At 50.3% G+C, this 20251-nt stretch overlaps 1 protein-coding gene across 1 annotated transcript in view; it reads left to right on the forward strand.

Moving 5' to 3' along the window:
- The window catches only part of LOC137311115 (voltage-dependent L-type calcium channel subunit alpha-1S-like), a 108390-nt gene that overhangs the window by 18702 nt on the left and 69437 nt on the right, over positions 1-20251 (forward strand). Inside the window, exon 3 of the mRNA XM_067978482.1 lies at positions 6262-6345. Coding sequence (XP_067834583.1) covers positions 6262-6345 — 84 coding nt within the window. The remainder of the gene's footprint in view (positions 1-6261; positions 6346-20251) is intronic.

Consider the following 20251-nt stretch of genomic DNA (forward strand, 5'->3'; position numbering starts at 1 on the left):
TTTACCCCCTCTCTCCCCAATAGTTTATTGTAATTTACCCCCTCTCTCTCCAATAGTTTATTATAATTTACCCCCTCTCTCCCCCATAGTTTATTATAATTTACCCCCTCTCTCCCCAATAGTTTATTGTAATTTACCCCCATTCTCCCCCATAGTTTATTATAATTTACCCCCTCTCTCCCCAATAGTTTATTATAATTTGCCCCCTCTCTCCCCAATAGTTTATTATAATTTACCCCCTCTCTCCCCCATAGTTTATTGTAATTTGCGCCCTCTCTCCACAATAGTTTATTGTAATTTACCCCTCTCTCCCCAATAGTTTATTGTAATTTACCCCTCTCTCCCCAATAGTTCATTGTAATTTACCCCCTCTCTCCCCAATAATTTTTTATAATTTACCCCCTCTCTTCCCCATAGTTTATTGTAATTTGCCCACTCTCTCCCCAATAGTTTATTCTATTTTACCTCCTCTCTCCCCCATAGTTTATTTTAATTTACCCCCTCACTCCCCAATAGTTTATTATAATTTACCCCCTCTCTCCCCCATAGTTTATTGTAATTTGCCCCCTCTCTCCACAATAGTTTATTGTAATTTACCCCTCTCTCCCCAATAGTTTATTGTAATTTACCCCTCTCTCCCCAATAGTTTATTGTAATTTACCCCCTCTCTCCCCAATAATTTATTATAATTTACCCCCTCTCTCCCCAATAGTTTATTATAATTTACCCCCTCTCTCCCCCAATAGTTTATTGTAATTTACCCTCTCTCTCCCCAATAGTTTATGATCATTTACCCCCTCTCTCCCCAATAGTTCATTGTAATTTACCCCCTCACTCCCCAATAGTTTATTATAATTTACCCCCTCTCTCCCCCAATAGTTTATTACAATTTCCCCCCTCTCTCCCCAATAGTTTATTCTAATTTACCCCCTCTCTCCCCAATAGTTTATTGTAATTTACCCCCTCTCTCCCCCATAGTTTATTCTAATTTACCCCCTCTCTCCCCAATAGTTTATTGTAATTTGCCCCCTCTCTCCACAATAGTTTATTATAATTTACCCCCTCTCTCCCCAGTAGTTTATTATAATTTACCCCCTCTCTCCCCCAATAGTTGATTATAATTTATCCCCTCTCTCCCCCATAGTTTATTATAATTTACTCCCTCTCTCCCCCGATAGTTTATTGTAATTTTCCCCCTCCCTCCACAATAATTTATTGTAATTTACCCCCTCTCCCCCCAATAGTTTATTGTAATTTACCCTCTCTCTCTCCAATAGTTTATTGTAATTTACCCCCTCTCTCCCCAATAGTTTATTGTAACTTCCCCCTCTCTCCCCAATAGTTTATTGTAATTTACCCCCTCTCTCCCCCATAGTTTATTGTAATTTGCCCCCTCTCTCCACAATAATTTATTGTAATTTACCCCCTCTCCCCCCAATAGTTTATTGTGATTTACCCCCTCTCTCCCCAATAGTTTATTGTAATTTACCCCCTCTCTCCCCAATAGTTTATTGTAATTTACCCTCTCTCTCCCCAATAGTTTATTGTAATTTACCCCCTCTCTCCCCAATAGTTTATTGTAATTTACCCCCTCTCTCCCCCATAGTTTATTATAATTTACCCCTCTCTCCCCAATAGTTTATTATAATTTACCCCCTCTCTCCCCAATGGTTTATTATAATTTACCCCCTCTCTCCCCCAATAGTTTATTGTTATTTACCCCCTCTCTCCCCAATAGTTTATTGTAATTTACCCCCTCACTCCCCAATAGTTTATTATAATTTACCCCCTCTCTCCCCAATAGTTTATTGTAATTTACCCCCTCTCTCCCCAATAGTTTATTATAATTTACCCCCTCTCTTCCCCATAGTTTATTGTAATTTACCCCCTCTCTCCCCCACAGTTTATTGTAATTTACCCACTCTCTCCCCAATAGTTTATTGTATTTTACCTCCTCTCTCCCACATAGTTTATTTTAATTTACCCCCTCTCTCCCCAATAGTTTATTATAATTTACCCCCTCTCTCCCCAGTAGTTTATTATAATTTACCCCCTCTCTCCCCCATAGTTTGTTATAATTTACCCCCTCTCTCCCCAATAGTTTATTGTAATTTACCCCCTCTCTCCCCCATAGTTTATTATAATTTACCCCTCTCTCCCCAATAGTTTATTATAATTTACCCCCTCTCTCCCCAATGGTTTATTATAATTTACCCCCTCTCTCCCCCAATAGTTTATTGTAATTTACCCCCTCTCTCCCCAATAGTTTATTGTAATTTACCCCCTCACTCCCCAATAGTTTATTATAATTTACCCCTGCTCTCCCCAATAGTTTATTATAATTTACCCCCTCTCTCCCCAATAGTTTATTGTAATTTACCCCCTCTCTCCCCAATAGTTTATTATAATTTACCCCCTCTCTTCCCCATAGTTTATTGTAATTTACCCCCTCTCTCCCCCACAGTTTATTGTAATTTACCCACTCTCTCCCCAATAGTTTATTGTATTTTACCTCCTCTCTCCCACATAGTTTATTTTAATTTACCCCCTCTCTCCCCAATAGTTTATTATAATTTACCCCCTCTCTTCCCCATAGTTTATTGTAATTTACCCCCTCTCTCCCCCACAGTTTATTGTAATTTGCCCACTCTCTCCCCAATAGTTTATTCTATTTTACCTCCTCTCTCCCCCATAGTTTATTTTAATTAACCCCCTCACTCCCCAATAGTTTATTATAATTTACCCCCTCTCTCCCCCATAGTTCATTGTAATTTGCCCCCTCCACAATAGTTTATTGTAATTTACCCCCTCTCTCCCCAATAGTTTATTGTAATTTACCCCTCTCTCCCCAATAGTTTATTGTAATTTCCCCCCTCTCTCCCCAATAGTTTATTCTAATTTACCCCCTCTCTCCCCAATAGTTTATTGTAATTTACCCCCTCTCTCCCCAATAATTTATTATAATTTACCCCTCTCTCCCCCAATAGTTTATTGTAATTTACCCTCTCTCTCCCCCAATAGTTTATTGTAATTTACCCTCTCTCTCCCCAATAGTTTATGATCATTTACCCCCTCTCTCCCCAATAGTTCATTGTAATTTACCCCCTCACTCCCCAATAGTTTATTCTAATTTACCCCCTCTCTCCCCAATAGTTTATTGTAATCTACCCCCTCTCTCCCCAATAGTTTATTGTAATTTACCCCCTCTCTCCCCAATAGTTTATTGTAATTTACCCTCTCTCTCTCCAATAGTTTATTGTAATTTACCCCCTCTCTCCCCAATAGTTTATTGTAACTTCCCCCTCTCTCCCCAATTGTTTATTGTAATTTACCCCCTCTCTCCACAATAGTTTATTGTAATTTACCCCCTCTCACCCCAATAGTTTATTGTAATTTATCCCCTCTCTCCCCAATAGTTTATTATAATTTACCCCCTCTCTCCCCCAATAGTTTATTGTAATTTACCCTCTCTCTCCCCAATAGTTTATTGTAATTTACCCCCTCTCTCCCCAATAGTTTATTGTAATTTATCCCCTCTCTCCCCAATTGTTTATTATAATTTACCCCCTCTCTCCCCCAATAGTTTATTGTAATTTACCCTCTCTCTCCCCAATAGTTTATTTTCATTTACCCCCTCTCTCCCCCAATAGTTTATTGTAATTTACCCCCTCTCTCCCCAATAGTTTATTATAATTTACCCCCTCTCTCCCCAATAGTTTATTATAATTTACCCCCTCTCCCCAGTAGTTTATTATAATTTACCCCCTCTCTCCCCCAATAGTTGATTATAATTTATCCCCTCTCTCCCCCATAGTTTATTATAATTTACTCCCTCTCTCCCCCGATAGTTTATTGTAATTTTCCCCCTCTCTCCACAATAATTTATTGTAATTTACCCCCTCTCCCCCCAATAGTTTATTGTGATTTACCCCCTCTCCCCCCAATAGTTTATTGTGATTTACCCCCTCTCTCCCCAATAGTTTATTGTAATTTACCCCCTCTCTCCCCAATAGTTTATTGTAATTTACCCTCTCTCTCTCCAATAGTTCATTATAATTTACCCCCTCTCTCCCCAATAGTTTATTATAATTTACCCCCTCTCTCCCCAATGGTTTATTATAATTTACCCCCTCTCTCCCCCAATAGTTTATTGTAATTTACCCCCTCTCTCCCCAATAGTTTATTGTAATTTACCCCCTCACTCCCCAATAGTTTATTATAATTTACCCCTGCTCTCCCCAATAGTTTATTGTAATTTACCCCCTCTCTCCCCAATAGTTTATTATAATTTGCCCCCTCTCTCCCCCAATAGTTTATTACAATTTCCCCCCTCTCTCCCCAATAGTTTATTCTAATTTACCCCCTCTCTCCCCAATAGTTTATTGTAATTTACCCCCTCTCTTCCCCATAGTTTATTGTAATTTCCCCCCTCTCTCCCCAATAGTTTATTATAATTTACCCCCTCTCTTCCCCATAGTTTATTGTAATTTACCCCCTCTCTCCCCCACAGTTTATTGTAATTTGCCCACTCTCTCCCCAATAGTTTATTGTATTTTACCTCCTCTCTCCCCCATAGTTTATTTTAATTTACCCCCTCTCTCCCCAATAGTTTATTATAATTTACCCCCTCTCTTCCCCATAGTTTATTGTAACTTACCCCCTCTCTGCTCCACAGTTTATTGTATTTTACCTCCTCTCTCCCCCATAGTTTATTTTAATTTACCCCCTCACTCCCCAATAGTTTATTATAATTTACCCCCTCTCTTCCCCATAGTTTATTGTAACTTACCCCCTCTCTGCTCCACAGTTTATTGTAATTTACCCCCTCTCTCCCCAATAGTTTATTGTAATTTACCCCCTCTCTCCCCCATAGTTTATTGTAATTTGCCCCGTCTCTCCCCAATAGTTTATTGTAATTTACCCCCTCTCTCCACAATAGTTTATTGTAATTTACCCCCTCTCTCCCCAATAGTTTATTATAATTTACTCCCTCTCTCCCCCAATATTTTGTTGTAATTTCCCCCCTCTCTCCCCTAAAGTTTGTTGTAATTTACCCCCTCTCTCCCCAATAGTTTGTTGTAATTTACCCCCACTCTCCCCAAAAGTTTATTGTAATTTACCCCCTCTCTCCCCAATAGTTTATTGTACTTTACCCCCTCTCTCCTCCCTCTCCTCTCCTGCTGCTCCTCTCCTCCATCTCCTCTCCTCCATCTCCTCTCCCCACCTCCTTCTCCTCTCCTCTCATCTCCTATCTTCCCTCCTCTCCTCCCTCTCCTCTCCTCCCTTCCCTCTCCTCTCCTCTCCTCACCTATCCTCTCCTCCCTTTCCTCTTCAACCTCTCCTCTTGCACCCTCTCCTCTACTCCATCTCCTCACCTCCCTCTCCCCTCCTTTCTCTCCTTCACCTCCTTCCCTCTCATCTCCTCCCTTCCCTCCTCTCCTCTCCTCCTTCTCCTTTCCTCTTCTCTGCTCCCTTCCCTCTCATCTCCTCCCTCACCTCTTTCCCTCTCTTCTCCCTCTCCTCTCCTCTCCTCTCCACTCTTCCTCTCCTCCCCTCCTTCTCCTCTTCTCCCTTCCCTCTCCTCTTCTCCCTTCCCTCTCATCTCCTCCCTCACATCTTTCCCGCTCTCCTCCCTCTCCTCTCCTCCATTTCCTCTTCAACCTCTCCTCCTACCTCTCCTCTCCCCTCCTCGCCTCTCCTCCCTCGCCTCTCCTCACCTCTCCTCCCTCTGCTCTTCTCCCGTCCCTCTCATCTCCTCCCTCACCTCTTTCCACCACTCCCCCCTCTCCACCACTCTCCCCTCTCCACCCTCTCTCCTCTCCCCTCCTCCCTCCCCTCTCCTCTCCTCCCTCTCCTCTCGTCGCTCTCCTCTTGTCCCTCTCCACTCGTCCCTCTCCTCTCTCCCTCCCCTCTCCTCTCTGCCCTCTCCTCCTTCTCCTCTCCTCTCTCTCTTCACCTCCCTCTCCTCTCTTCTCCACTCCTCCCTCCCCCTCCTCTTCCTTCTCTCCTCTCCCCCCTCCCTCCCTCTCCTCCATCCCCTCTCCTCCATCCCCTCTCCTCCCTCTTCTCTCCTCCCTCCCCTCTTCTCCCCTCTCCGCTCCTCCCCTCCTCCCCTCCCTCTCCTCCCCTCCCCCTCTCTCCTCCCTCCCCTCTCCTCTCTCTCCTCCCTCCCATCTCTTCCCTTTCCCCCCTCCCTCTCCTCCTCTCTCCTCTCCCCTCTCTCCTGCCTCCTCTCACTCTTGCTCTGTTGATTCTATTTAGGGCTATTTTGGAGATCCCTGGAATGTGTTTGACTTTCTGATAGTCATTGGGAGTATCATTGATGTCATCCTTAGTGAGGTCGATGTAAGTATATGATCTGTGCCTCCGTATCCTGCGGCAATGTGACGGGAATGGCCTCACCTCTGGTGAAGTTTTACTGCGTTTTCTCTGTGTGCGGCTGGTTTGTGTTTTGTGGTTTGTGTATGGTTAGTTTGGTCTCAGCAGATGTGAATGGGTCAATGAACAGGTTCATTTTCTAAAAAAAAAATGTGCTTTTCTGATAAATGTGAAACCACCTGTGGACTCTCTCTCGCTGGACTCTCTCTCGCTGGACTCTCTCTCACTGGACTGTCTCCACGCGCTGTCTCACTGGAGTGTGCCCGGTGAGGGCCGTTCCCGGTGATGACCGTGCCCAGTGAGGGTCGTGCCCGGTGAGGGTCGTGCCCGGTGATGGCCGTGCCCAGTGAGAGCGTGCCTTGTGATGACCGTGCCCGGTGATGACCGTGCCCGGTGAGGGCGTGCCCGGTGATGACCGTACCCGGTGAGGGCCGTGCCTGGTGATGACTGTATCGAGTGAGGGTCGTGCCCGGTGAGGGCGTGCCCGGTGATGACCGTGCCCGGTGATGACCGTGCCCGGTGATGACCGTGCCCGGTGATGACCGTGCCCGGTGATGACTGTGCCCGGTGATGACTGTGCCTGGTGAGGGCCGTGCCCGGTGAGGGGCGTGCCCGGTGATGACCGTGCCCGGTGATGACCGTGCCCGGTGATGACCGTGCCCGGTGATGACTGTGCCCGGTGATGACCGTGCCCGGTGATGACCGTGCCCGGTGATGACTGTGTCCAGTGAGGGTCGTGCCCGGTGATGACTGTGCCCGGTGATGACTGTGCCCGGTGATGACTGTGCCCGGTGATGACTGTGCCCGGTGCTAACCGTGCCCAGTGATGACTGTGTCTAGTGAGGGTCGTGCCCGGTGATGGCCGTGCCCGGTGAGGGCGTGCCCGGTGCTGACCGTGCCCGGTGAGGGTCGTGCCCGGTGAGGGTCGTGCCCGGTGATGGCCGTGCCCAGTGAGAGCGTGCCTGGTGATGACCGTGCCCGGTGATGACCGTGCCCGGTGAGGACGTGCCCGGTGCTGACCGTGCCCCGTGAGGGCCGTGCCCCGTGAGGGCCGTGCCTGGTGATAACTGTGTCTAGTGAGGGTCGTGCCTGGTGAGGGCGTGCCCGGTGCTGACCGTGCCCGGTGCTGACCGTGCCCGGTGCTGACCGTGCCCGGTGATGGTCGTGCCCGGTGAGGGCCCGGGGGTTTGTAGTGTGTGGACCTGGTTGAGGAGGCAGTGGTTTACTCAGGTAACACGTATGTGATGGTAGTTTGGAGCAGAGATGCCTTGTGGAGGTCTGGACCTGATGATTGGTGTAAACTCGAGGCGACTGATTGCTGGGTTCCCTCACTCTGTTCTGAGATGAGTGTGTGTGTGAAGTACTCGTTATATCAGCTGTGCTCATGTCTCATTGTACTCACTGAGCTGAGCTGGGAGGAAGGGTTTCCAACCCAAGCCCACCACTGTTCTCAGATGAGAATCCAGTTGTTCTTTGTTCATGAAAGGATCTGCTCATTCTGCCTGTGCAGGCCTGTGCAGATGTGTGCTGGCCTGTGCAGATGTGTGCTGGCCTGTGCAGATGTGTGCTGGCCTGTGCAGATGTGTGCTGGCCTGTGCAGATGTGTGCTGGCCTGTGCAGATGTGTGCTGATCTATGCAGATGTGTGCTGGCCTGTGCTGGTGTGTGCTGACCTATGCAGATGTGTGCTGGCCCGTGCTGGCCCGTGCTGATGTGTGCTGGCCCGTGCTGATGTGTGCTGGCCCGTGCTGATGTGTGCTGGCCCGTGCTGATGTGTGCTGGCCCGTGCTGTCCTGTGCTGGCGTGTGCTGACCTATGCAGATGTGTGCTGGCCCGTGCTGGTGTGTGCTGGCCCGTGCTGGTGTGTGCTGGCCCGTGCTGGTGTGTGCTGGCCCGTGCTGGTGTGTGCTGGCCCGTGCTGGTCTGTGCTGGTTTGTGATGTCTCCCAGCCCGTCTTTGTGCCAATTGTTTGAATGTGTAGCCACAGGCACTCCCAGGGGCTTGCTGTCTGGGATGTCTCCCATTGGCTGTTGGCCCTCCTTAGCCCAGCTGCTGGGGTCACTGGCAAGTGCTGGGCCAAGGGCAGCTGCTCGTCTGTGGGGGGGAGTAGTGGAGGGAGAGTGGGGGTGATCAATGGGTTTGGGACAATCCTTACTGGCCCCAGGCTTTGAATCATACCATCCAGTGGGAATTTAATGTGCCCACAGGGGGTCCTGTGGGCAGGGTGGGTGTAACAAGGATCCTGGGGGGTAGCTCAGTGTACCCGGGGTGGGTGTAACACCGTACCCTGGGGGGGGCTCAGTATACCCGGGTGTAACTCCGGACCCTGGGGGGGTGCTCAGTATACCCGGGTGGAACACGGGACCCTGGGGGGGGCTCAGTATACCCGGGTGTAACTCCGGACCCTGGGGGGGGGGCTCAGTATACCCGGGTGTAACTCCGGACCCTGGGGGGGTGCTCAGTATACCCGGGTGTAACACGGGACCCTGGGGGGGGCTCAGTATACCCGGGTGTAACTCCTGACCCTGGGGGGGGCTCAGTCTACCCGGGGTGTAACACGGGACCCTGGGGGGGGCTCAGTATACCCGGGTGTAACACCGGACCCTGGGGGGGGCTCAGTATACCCGGGTGGAACACGGGACCCTGGGGGGCTCAGTATACCCGGGTGTAACACGGGACCCTGGGGGGGTGCTCAGTATACCCGGATGGAATACGGGACCCTGGGGGGGGGCTCAGTATACCCGGATGGAATACGGGACCCTGGGGGGGGGCTCAGTATACCCGGATGGAATACGGGACCCTGGGGGGGGGCTCAGTATACCCGGATGGAACACGGGACCCTGGGGGGGCTCAGTATACCCGGGTGTAACTCAGGACCCTGGGGGGGGGCTCAGTATACCCGGGTGTAACACGGGACCCTGGGGGGGTGCTCAGTATACCCGGATCGAATACGGGACCCTGGGGGGGGGCGCTCAGTGTACCCGGGGTGGGTGGAACACGGGACCCTGGTGGGGGGCTCAGTGTACCCGGGGTGGGTGGAACACGGGACCCTGGTGGGGGGCTCAGTGTACCCGGGGTGGGTGGAACACGGGACCCTGGTGGGGGGCTCAGTGTACCCGGGGTGGGTGTAACACAGGACCCTGGTGGGGGGCTCAGTGTACCCGGGGTGGGTGGAACACGGGACCCTGGTGGGGGGCTCAGTGTACCCGGGGTGGGTGTAACACAGGACCCTGGTGGGGGGGCAGGGAAGCCCAGTGTATCCAGGCCCAGCCCGACTGACCCCTGGGACCAGCGAAGTTCACATGGGCCAGGCTGTGAGAATCAGATACCCAGAACGTCGGTCCAAGGGAGAGAGTGGGTGTGAGTGTGGGCGCACATTTGTGTTTGTGAGAAAATGTGTGTGTTTTGGTGTCTGTGTGTATAAGGGCTTCCTCTGTGCATACTTCATCTCTGATTCCCTCTCTCCCTCATCCTTTCTCTCTCCCTCTCCTCTATGTTTGTGTCTCTCTCCCTCTCTGTCACTCTGTCACTCTCTCTCCCTCTGACTCCCTCTCTCTCTGCCACTCTGCCCCTCCCTTTCTCTCTTTCTCTCTCCCACTCCCTCCCTACCTCTCTCTCCCTGTTTCTCTCTCTGACACGCGCTCTCTCTGTCTCTCTCTCTCTCTCTCACTCTGTCTCTCTCCCTTTCCCTTTCTCCCCCATCTCACTCTCTCTCTATCTTTGCTTCTCACTCTCTCGCTCCCCCTCTCTGTGTGTGTCTCGCTCCCTGTCTCTCGCTGTCCCTCTATCTCGCTGTCTCTCCATCACTCTCGCTGTCACTCTCTATCTCTCCCTCTCTCCATCTCTCCCTCTCTATCGCTGTCACTTTCTCTCCCTCTTCCTTGGTCTCTCTCCCTTCTTCACTCTCCCCCCTCTCTCTCTTCCTCTGCCTCTCTCTCTTCCTCTGCCTCTCTCTCTCTCTCTCTCTCTCTCTCCCTGACTCCCTCCCTCTCTCTCCATCTTTCCCTCTCTCTCTATCTCTCTCCCTCTCTTCCTCTGTCTCCCTATCTCTCTCGCTCTCTCTCTCTCTCTTTGTTTCTCCCTCTGTCTCTCTCCCTCTGTGTCTCTCCCTCTGGCTCTCTCTCTCTCTCTTTCTCCCTCTCTCTCTCTCCCTCTCCCACTCTCTCTCCCTCCCATTCTCTCTCCCTCTGTCTCTCTCCCTCTCCCACTCTCCCTCTCTCCCTCATTCTAAGAGTACGGTAGCATAGTGGTTATGTTACTGGACTAATAATCCAGAATCATGAGTTCAAATCCCACCACGGCAGCTGGGGAATTTAAATTCAGTTAATTAAATAAAATCTGGAATAAAAAAACACTAGTATCAGTAATGATGGCCATGAAGCTACCGGATTGTCATAAAAACCCATCCAGTTCACTAATGTCCTTTCGGGAAGGAAACCTGCCGCCCTTACCCGGTCTGGCCTATATGTGACTCCAGACCCACAGCAATGTGGTTGATTCTTAATCACCCTCTGAAATGGCCCAGCAAGCCACTCAGTTGTAAAATCTCACTACAAAAAGTCATAATAAGAATAAAACCGGACGGACCACCCGGCATCGGACCACCAGGCACCGGACACGACAACGGCAAAACACCAAGCCCAGACGACCCTGCAAAGTCCTCCTCACTAATATCTGGGGACTTGTGCCAAAATTGGGAGAGCTGTCCCACAGACCAGTTAAGCAACACCTGACATAGCGATACTCACAGAATCATACCTTTCAGCCAACGTCCCAGACTCTTCCATCACCATCCCTGGGTATGTCCTGTCCCACCGGCAGGACAGACCCACCAGAGGTGGTGGTACAGTGATATACAGTCAGGAGGGAGTCCTGGGAGTCCTCAACATTGACCCTGGACCCCATGGAATCTCATGGCATCAGGTCAAACATGGGCAAGGTAACCTCCTGCTGATTACCACCTACCGTCCTCCCTCAGCTGATGAATCAGTCCTCCTCCATGTTGAGCACCATTTGGAGGAAGCACTAAGGGTAGCAAAGGCACAGAATGTACTCTGGGTGGGGGACTTCAATGTCCATCACCAAGAGTGGCTCGGTAGCACCATTACAGACCGAGCTGGCTGAGTCCTGAAGGGCATAGCTGCGAGACTGGGCCTGCGGCAGGTGGTGAGCGAACCAACACGAGGGAAAAACTTACTTGACCTCGTCCTCACCAATCTACCTGTCGCAGATGCATCTGTCCATGACAGTATTGGTAGGAGTGACCACCGCACAGTCCTCGTGGAGATGAAGTCCCATCTTCACACTGAGGACACCATCCAACGTGTTGTGTGGCACTACCACTGTGCTAAATGGGATAGATTCAGAACAGATCTAGCAGCTCGAAACTGGGCATCCATGAGGCGCTGTGGGCCATCAGCAGCAGCAGAATTGTATTCCAGCACAATCTGTAACCTCATGGCCTGGCATATTCCTCGCTCAAGCCAGGGGATCAACCCTGGTTCAATGAGGAGTGTAGAAGAGCATGCCAGGAGCAGCAGCAGGCGTACCTAAAAATGAGGTGCCAACCTGGTGAAGCTACAACTCAGGACGACATGCATGCTAAACAGCGGAAGCAACATGCTATAGACAGAGCTAAGCGATTCCACAACCAACGGATCAAATCAAAGCTCTGCCACATCCAGTCGTGAATGGTGGTGGACAATTAAACAACTAACGGGAGGAGGAGGCTCTGTAAACATCCCCATCCTCAACGATGGCGGAGTCCAGCACGTGACAAGGCTGAAGCGTTTGCAACCATCTTCAGCCAGAAGTGTCGAGTGGATGATCCATCTCGGCCTCCTCCCGATATCCCCACCATCACAGAAGTCAGTCTTCAGCCAATTCGATTCACTCCACGTGATATCAGGAAACGGCTGAGTGCACTGGATACAGCAAAGGCTATGGGCCCCGACAACATCCCAGCTATAGTGCTTGAAGACTTGTGCTCCAGAACTAGCTGCGCCTCTAGCCAAGAAGCTGTTCCAGTACAGATACAACACTGGCATCTACCCGACAATGTGGAAAATTGCCAGGGTATGTCCTGTCCACAAAAAGCAGGACAAATCCAATCCGACCAATTACCGCCCCACCAGTCTACTCTCAATCATCAGCAAAGTGATGGAAGGTGTCGTCGACAGTGCTATCAAGCGGCACTTACTCACCAATAACCTGCTCACCGATGCTCAGTTTGGGTTCCGCCAGGACCACTCGGCTCCAGACCTCATAACAGCCTTGGTCCAAATATGGACAAAAGAGCTGAATTCCAGAGGTGAGGTGAGAGTGACTGCCCTTGACATAAAGGCAGCATTTGACTGAGTGTGGCACCAAGGAGCCCTAGTAAAATTGAAGTCAATGGGAATCAGGGGGAAAACTCTCCAGTGGCTGGAGTCATACCTAGCACAAAGGAAGATGGTAGTGGTTGTTGGAGGCCAATCATCTCAGCCCCAGGACATTGCTGCAGGAGTTCCTCAGGGCAGTGTCCTAGGCCCAACCATCTTCAGCTGCTTCATCAATGACTTTCCCTCCATCATAAAGTCAGAAATGGGGATGTTCGCTGATGATTGCACAGTGTTCAGTTCCATTCGCTACCCCTCAGATAATGAAGCAGTCCGTGCCCGCATGCAGCAAGACCTGGACAACATCCAGGCTTGGGTTGATAAGTGGCAAGTAACATTTGCGCCAGACAAGTGCTATGCAATGACCATCTCCAACAGGCGAGAGTCTAACCACCTCCTCTTGACATTCAATGGCATTACCATTGCCGAATCCCCCACCATCAACATCCTGGGGGTCACCATTGACCAGAAACTTAACTGGACCAGCCACATAAATACTGTGGCTGCAAGAGCAGGTCAGAGGCTGGGTATCCTGCGGTGAGTGACTCACCTCCTGACTCCCCAAAGCCTTTCCACCATCTACAAGGCACAAGTCAGGAGTGTGATGGAATACTCTCCACTTGCCTGGATGAGTGCAGCTCCAACAACACTCAAGAAGCTCGACACCATTCAGGACAAAGCAGCCTGCTTGATTGGCACCCCATCCACCACCCTAAACATTCACTCCCTTCACCACCAGCGCACCGTGGCTGCAGTGTGTACCATCCCAAATCCGCGACCTCTACCACCTAGAAGGACAAGGGCAGCAGGCACATGGGAACAACACCACCTGCACGTTCCCCTCCAAGTCACACACCATCCTGACCTGGAAATATATCACCGTTCGTTCATCATCACTGGGTCAAAATCCTGGAACTCCCTTCCGAACAGCACTGTGGGAGAACCTTCACCACACGGACTGCAGCGGTTCAAGAAGGCGGCTCACCACCACCTTCTCAAGGGCAATTAGGGATGGGCAATAAATGCTGGCCTTGCCAGCGACGCCCACATCCCGTGAATGAATAAAAGAAAACTCTCCCCCTGCTTTTCCCATTCCCTCTTCCTCTCTCGCCACCTCTCTCTCCCTCTCTACCTCTCCCTCTATCTCCCTCTTTCTTTTTAATTTTTCTCCCTCTCTCTCCCTCTCTTTCTCCCCCTCCCCCTCTTCCTCTCCCTGTCTCACTCCCTTTCTCTCTCCCTCTGTGTCTCTGTTTCTCTCTCCTTCTCTCTCCCTCTGTTACTCACTCTCCTGCTGTCTCTCTCCCTCTGTTTCTGTCTCTCTCTCTCTCTCTCTCCATCTCCCAATCTCTCCCTCTCTCTGTCTCTCTCCCTCTATCTCTCTCTTACTCTGTCCCACTCTTTCTCTCCCTCTCTCTCCCCCTCTATCCCTCTCCCTCTGTTTTCCCCTCTCCCTCTGTCTCTCCCCCTCTGTTTTTCCCTCTCCCTCTGTCTCTCTTGCTACCTCTCTCTCTCCCTCTCTATCTCTCCCTCTCTCTCTCCTCTCCCTCTCTCACTCTCTCTCTTCCTCTCTCTCTGTCTGTCTCTCTCCCTCTGCCACTCTCTCCCTCTCTATCTCTCCCTCTCTCTCTCCTCTCCCTCTCTCACTCTCTCTCTTCCTCTCTCTCTGTCTGTCTCTCTCTGTCTGTCTCTCTCCCTCTGCCACTCTCTCCCTCTGTGTCTCTCTCTGTCTCTCTCTCCCCCATCTCTCACTCTCACTCTCTCAAACTCTCTCTCCCTATCTCTCTCTATCTCCCTATCTCTACCTGTCTCTCACTGTGTGTCTCTCTCTCCCTCTATCTGTCTCTCTCCCTCTTTCTCCCCTGTCTCACTCTCCCTCTACCATCTTGCCCTCTGTCTCACTCCCTCCCTAACCCTCTCTCTATCTCTCCCTCTGTCTCCCTATCTCTTTGATTCTCCCCCTCTGTTTCTCTCCCTCTGCCTCTCTCTCTCCCCTTCTTTCTCTCTCCCTGTCTCTCTCCCCCTCCCTCCCTATCTCTCCCTCTGTCTCCCTCCCTCTTTTGAATTTTTTTCTCTCTCTCCCTCTCCCTCTCCACTCTCCTGCTCGCCCTCTTTCTCTCCCTGTCTCTCTCTCTCTCCCCTGTCTGTCTCTCTCCCTGTCTCTCTCTCCTTCTCTCCCTCCCTCTGTCTCCCTCCCTCTTCTTAATATTTTTCTCTCTCTCCCTCTCTCTCTCCCTCTCTGTTCTCCTGCTCGCCCTCTTTCTCACACTGTCTCTCTCTCTCTCTCTCTGCCACTATCTCCCTCTGCATCTCATAGAAACATAGAAAATAGGAGCAAGAGGAGGCCATTCGGCCCTTTGGGCCTGCTCCGCCATTCAATACCATCATGGCTGATCGTCTAACTCAGTACCCTTTCCTGCTTTTACCCCATATCCCTTGATCCCTTTAGCATCCTCTCTCTCTACTCCTCTGCATCTCTCTCGCGCTATGTGTCTTTCTCCCTCTGTGCCTCTCTCCCTCTGCCAGAGCAATCCAGCTAGTCCCACTCCCCCGCCCTTTCCCCGTAGCCCTGTAAATTTTTTTCCTTTCAAGTACTTACCCAGTTCCCTTTTGAAGGCCATGATTGAATCTGCCTCCACCACCCCCTCGGGCAGTGCAATCCAGATCCTAACCACTTGCAGTGTAAAAAAGTTTTTCCTCATGTCACCTTTGGTTCTTTTGCCAATCACCTTAAATCTATGTCCTCTTGTTCTTTACCCTTCTGCCAATGGGAACAGTTTCTCTCTATTTACTCTGTCTAGACCCTTCATGATTTTGAATATCTCGATCAAATCTCCTCTCAACCTTCTCCGTTCCAAGGAGAACAACCCCAGCTTCTCCAGTCTATCCATGTAACTGAAGTCCCTCCTCCCTGGAATCATTCTAGTAAATCTCTTCTGCACCCTCTCTAAGGCCTTCACATCTTTCCTAAAGTGTGGTGCCCAGAACTGGACACAATATCCCAGCTGTGGCCGAACCAGTGTTTTATAAAGGTTCATCATGACTTCCTTACTTTTATACTCTATGCCTCTATTTATAAAGCCCAGGATCCTGTATGCTTTTTTAACCACTTTCTCAACCTGCCCTGCCACCTTCAATGATTTGTGTACATATACCCCCAGATCTCTCTGTTCCTGGACCCCTTTTAGAGTTGTGCCCTTTAGTTTATATTGCCTCTCCTCGATCTTCCTACCGAAATGTATCACCTCGCATTTTTCTACGTTAAATTTCATCTGCCACGTGTCCGCCCATTCCACCAGCCTGTCTATATCCTCTTGAAGTCTATCACTATCCTCCTCACTGTTCACTACACTTCCAAGTTTTGGAAATTTTGAAATTGTGCCCTGTACACCCAAGTCCAAGTCATTAATACATATCAAGAAAAGCAGTGGTCCCAGCACCGACCCCTGGGGAACACCACTGTACACCTCCCTCCAATCCGAAAAACAATCGTTCACCACTACTCTCTGTTTCCTGCCCCTTAGCCAATTCTATATCCATGTTGCTACTGCCCCTTTATTCCATGGGTCGCCATCTTGATGATAAGCCTACCACGCGGCACTTTATCAAACGCCTTTTGAAAGTCCACATACACCACATCAACTGCATTGCCCTCATCTACCCTCTCTGTTACCTCATCAAAAAACTCAATCAAGTGAGTTGAACACGATTTGCCTTTAACAAATCCGTGCTGACTTTCCCAATCAATCCATACTTGTCCAAGTGACTGTTAATTCTGCCCCGGATTATCGTTTCTAAAAGTTTCCCCACCACTGAGGTTAAACTGACTGGCCTGTAGTTGCTGGGTTTACCCTTACACCCTTTTTTGAACAAGGGTGTAACATTTGCAATTCTCCAGTCCTCTGGCACCACCCCCGTATCTAAGGATGTTTGGAAGATTATGACCAGTACCTCCACAATTTCCACCCTTACTTCCCTCAGCAACCTGGGATGCATCCCATCCGGACCGGGTGACTTATCTACTTTAAGTACAGCTCGCCTTTCTAGTACCTCCTTTTTATCAATTTTTAGCCCATCCAGTATCTCAGCTGCATCTTCCTTTACTGAGACTCTGGCAGCATCTTCTTCCTTGGTAAAGACAGATGCAAAGTCCTCATTTAGTACCTCAGCCATGCCCTCTGCCTCCATGAGTAGATCTCCTTTATGGTCCCCCTCTCTCTCTCCCCTGCATTCTCTTCCTTTTCCCTCCCTCTCCTTGTTTTTCTCTCTCTCTCTCTCCCTCCCTCTGCCTCTCTCTCCCTCTCCCTCTCACCCTCTCTTCTTGTTTCTCCCTCCCTTTCTCCCTCACTTTCTTCATCCCTCTCTTCCTCCGTCCCTCTCTTCCTCCCTCTCTCGCCCTCCCTCTCCTTGTTTCTCTCTCCCTCTTTCTCCCCAACAGTCTCTCGCTTTGTTTCTCTCTCATTCCCTCTCTTCTCCCTCCCTCTCTCTCCCTGTCTCTCTCCCTCTGTCACTCCCTCTGTCACTCTCTCCCTCCCTCTCTCTCTCTCCCTCTGTAACTCTCTCCCTCCCTCTCTTTGTTTCTCTATCTCTCTCTACCTCTCTCCCAGTCTCTCATTCTCTCTCTCTGTCTCACTTTCTCTCTTTGTTTCTCTCTCTCTCCCACCCTCTCTCTATTTGTTTGTCTCTCCCCTCTCCCTCCCACTGTATCTCTCCCTTTCCTATCTCTCCCTCTGTATCTCCGTCTGTCTCTCTCTCGCTTTGTCTCTCTCTCTCTCTCTCCCTCTCTGTCTCTGTGTCTCTCTCTCCCTCTCTCTCTCTTTGTTTTTCTCTCTCTCACCCTCTCGTGCTGTCTCCCTGTCTCTCTCTCACCCTCTATCTCTCGATCTCTTTGTTTCTCTCTCACTCTCTATCTGTCTCTCTCTCTGTCTTTCTTTCCCTCTGTCTCTCTCGCTCCCTCTCTCTGTCTCTCTCTCTCTCTGCCTATGTCTCTCTCTCTCACTGTCTCTCTATTTGCTTCTCTCTCTCCCTCTGTCTCTCTCTCTCCCTGTCTCTCTCGCGCTCTCCCCGTCTCTCTCGCTCTCTCCCCTGTCTCTCTCTCTGTCTCCATCTCCCCTGCTGTCTCACGCTCTGTCTCTCCATATCTTTCTCTCTATCTCTCCCTATGTCTCCCTATCTCTCTCCCTCTCTCTCTCCATTGTCCCTCTCCCCCTCGCACTTTTTCTCTCACTGTCTCTCTCCCTCTGCCACTCTCTCCCTCTGAGTCTCTCTCCCTCTGAGTCTCTCTCCCTCTGCGTCTCTCTCTCCCTCTGCGTCTCTCTCTCCCTCTGCGTCTCTCTCTCCCTCTGCGTCTCTCTCTCCCTCTGCGTCTCTCTCTCCCTCTGCGTCTCTCTCTCCCTCTGCGTCTCTCTCTCCCTCTGCGTCTCTCTCCCTCTGCATCTCTCTCTCCCTCTGCGTCTCTCTCCCTCTGCGTCTCGCTCCCTCTGTGTCTCTCTCACTCCCTCTGCGTCTCTCTCGCTCCCTCTACATCTCTCTTGCTCCCTCTGCGTCTCTCTCTCTCCCTCTGTGTCACTCTCATCCTCTGTGTCTCTCGCTCTGAGTCTCCCCCTCTGTCTCTCTCTCCTCCCTCTGTGTCTCTCTCTCCTCCCTCTGTGTCTCTCTCTCTCCCTCTGCGTCTCTCTCCCTCTGCATCTCTCTCTCCCTCTGCGTCTCTCTCCCTCTGCGTCTCGCTCCCTCTGTGTCTCTCTCACTCCCTCTGCGTCTCTCTCGCTCCCTCTACATCTCTCTTGCTCCCTCTGCGTCTCTCTCTCTCCCTCTGTGTCACTCTCATCCTCTGTGTCTCTCGCTCTGAGTCTCCCCCTCTGTCTCTCTCTCCTCCCTCTGTGTCTCTCTCCTCCCTCTGTGTCTCTCTCCTTCCTCTCTCTCTCCTTCCTCTCTCTCTCCTCTCTCTCTCTCTCGCCTCCCTCTCTCTCTCCAACTGCCTCTCTCCCTCCCTGTCTCCCTCTCCCTCCCTCTCTCCTTAACTCTCTCTCTCTCTCCCTCCCTGTCTCTCACTCTCTCTCTCCTACTCTCTGCTTCTCTCTCTCCCTCTGTCAATCTCTTCCTCCGTCTCTTTGTTTCTCTATCTCTCTCTACCTCTCTCCCAGTCTCTCATTCTCTCTCTCTCCCTCCCTCTCGCTATTTGTTTCTCACTCCTCTCTCCCTCGCTCCCTATCTCTCTCCCACTCTCTCTCTTTGTTTCTCTGTCTCTCTCTCTCCCTCTGTCTCTCTCTCCTGCTGTCACTCTCTCCCTCCCTCGCTTTGTCTCTCATTCTCTCTCTCTGTCCCATTCTCTCTATTTGTTTCTCTCTCTCCCTCTCTCTCTCCCTCTCTGTTCTCCTGCTCGCCCTCTTTCTCACACTGTCTCTCTCTCTCTCTCTCTGCCACTATCTCCCTCTGCATCTCATAGAAACATAGAAAATAGGAGCAAGAGTAGGCCATTCGGCCCTTTGGGCCTGCTCCGCCATTCAATACCATCATGGCTGATCGTCTAACTCAGTACCCTTTCCTGCTTTTACCCCATATCCCTTGATCCCTTTAGCATCCTCTCTCTCTACTCCTCTGCATCTCTCTCGCGCTATGTGTCTTTCTCCCTCTGTGCCTCTCTCCCTCTGCCAGAGCAATCCAGCTAGTCCCACTCCCCCGCCCTTTCCCCGTAGCCCTGTAAATTTTTTTCCTTTCAAGTACTTACCCAGTTCCCTTTTGAAGGCCATGATTGAATCTGCCTCCACCACCCCCTCGGGCAGTGCAATCCAGATCCTAACCACTTGCAGTGTAAAAAAGTTTTTCCTCATGTCACCTTTGGTTCTTTTGCCAATCACCTTAAATCTATGTCCTCTTGTTCTTTACCCTTCTGCCAATGGGAACAGTTTCTCTCTATTTACTCTGTCTAGACCCTTCATGATTTTGAATATCTCGATCAAATCTCCTCTCAACCTTCTCCGTTCCAAGGAGAACAACCCCAGCTTCTCCAGTCTATCCATGTAACAGAAGTCCCTCCTCCCTGGAATCATTCTAGTAAATCTCTTCTGCACCCTCTCTAAGGCCTTCACATCTTTCCTAAAGTGTGGTGCCCAGAACTGGACACAATATCCCAGCTGTGGCCGAACCAGTGTTTTATAAAGGTTCATCATGACTTCCTTACTTTTATACTCTATGCCTCTATTTATAAAGCCCAGGATCCTGTATGCTTTTTTAACCACTTTCTCAACCTGCCCTGCCACCTTCAATGATTTGTGTACATATACCCCCAGATCTCTCTGTTCCTGGACCCCTTTTAGAGTTGTGCCCTTTAGTTTATATTGCCTCTCCTCGATCTTCCTACCGAAATGTATCACCTCGCATTTTTCTACGTTAAATTTCATCTGCCACGTGTCCGCCCATTCCACCAGCCTGTCTATATCCTCTTGAAGTCTATCACTATCCTCCTCACTGTTCACTACACTTCCAAGTTTTGGAAATTTT

The sequence above is a fragment of the Heptranchias perlo genome, unplaced genomic scaffold (assembly GCF_035084215.1).
Source record: "Heptranchias perlo isolate sHepPer1 unplaced genomic scaffold, sHepPer1.hap1 HAP1_SCAFFOLD_297, whole genome shotgun sequence".
Lineage (NCBI taxonomy): Eukaryota > Metazoa > Chordata > Chondrichthyes > Hexanchiformes > Hexanchidae > Heptranchias > Heptranchias perlo.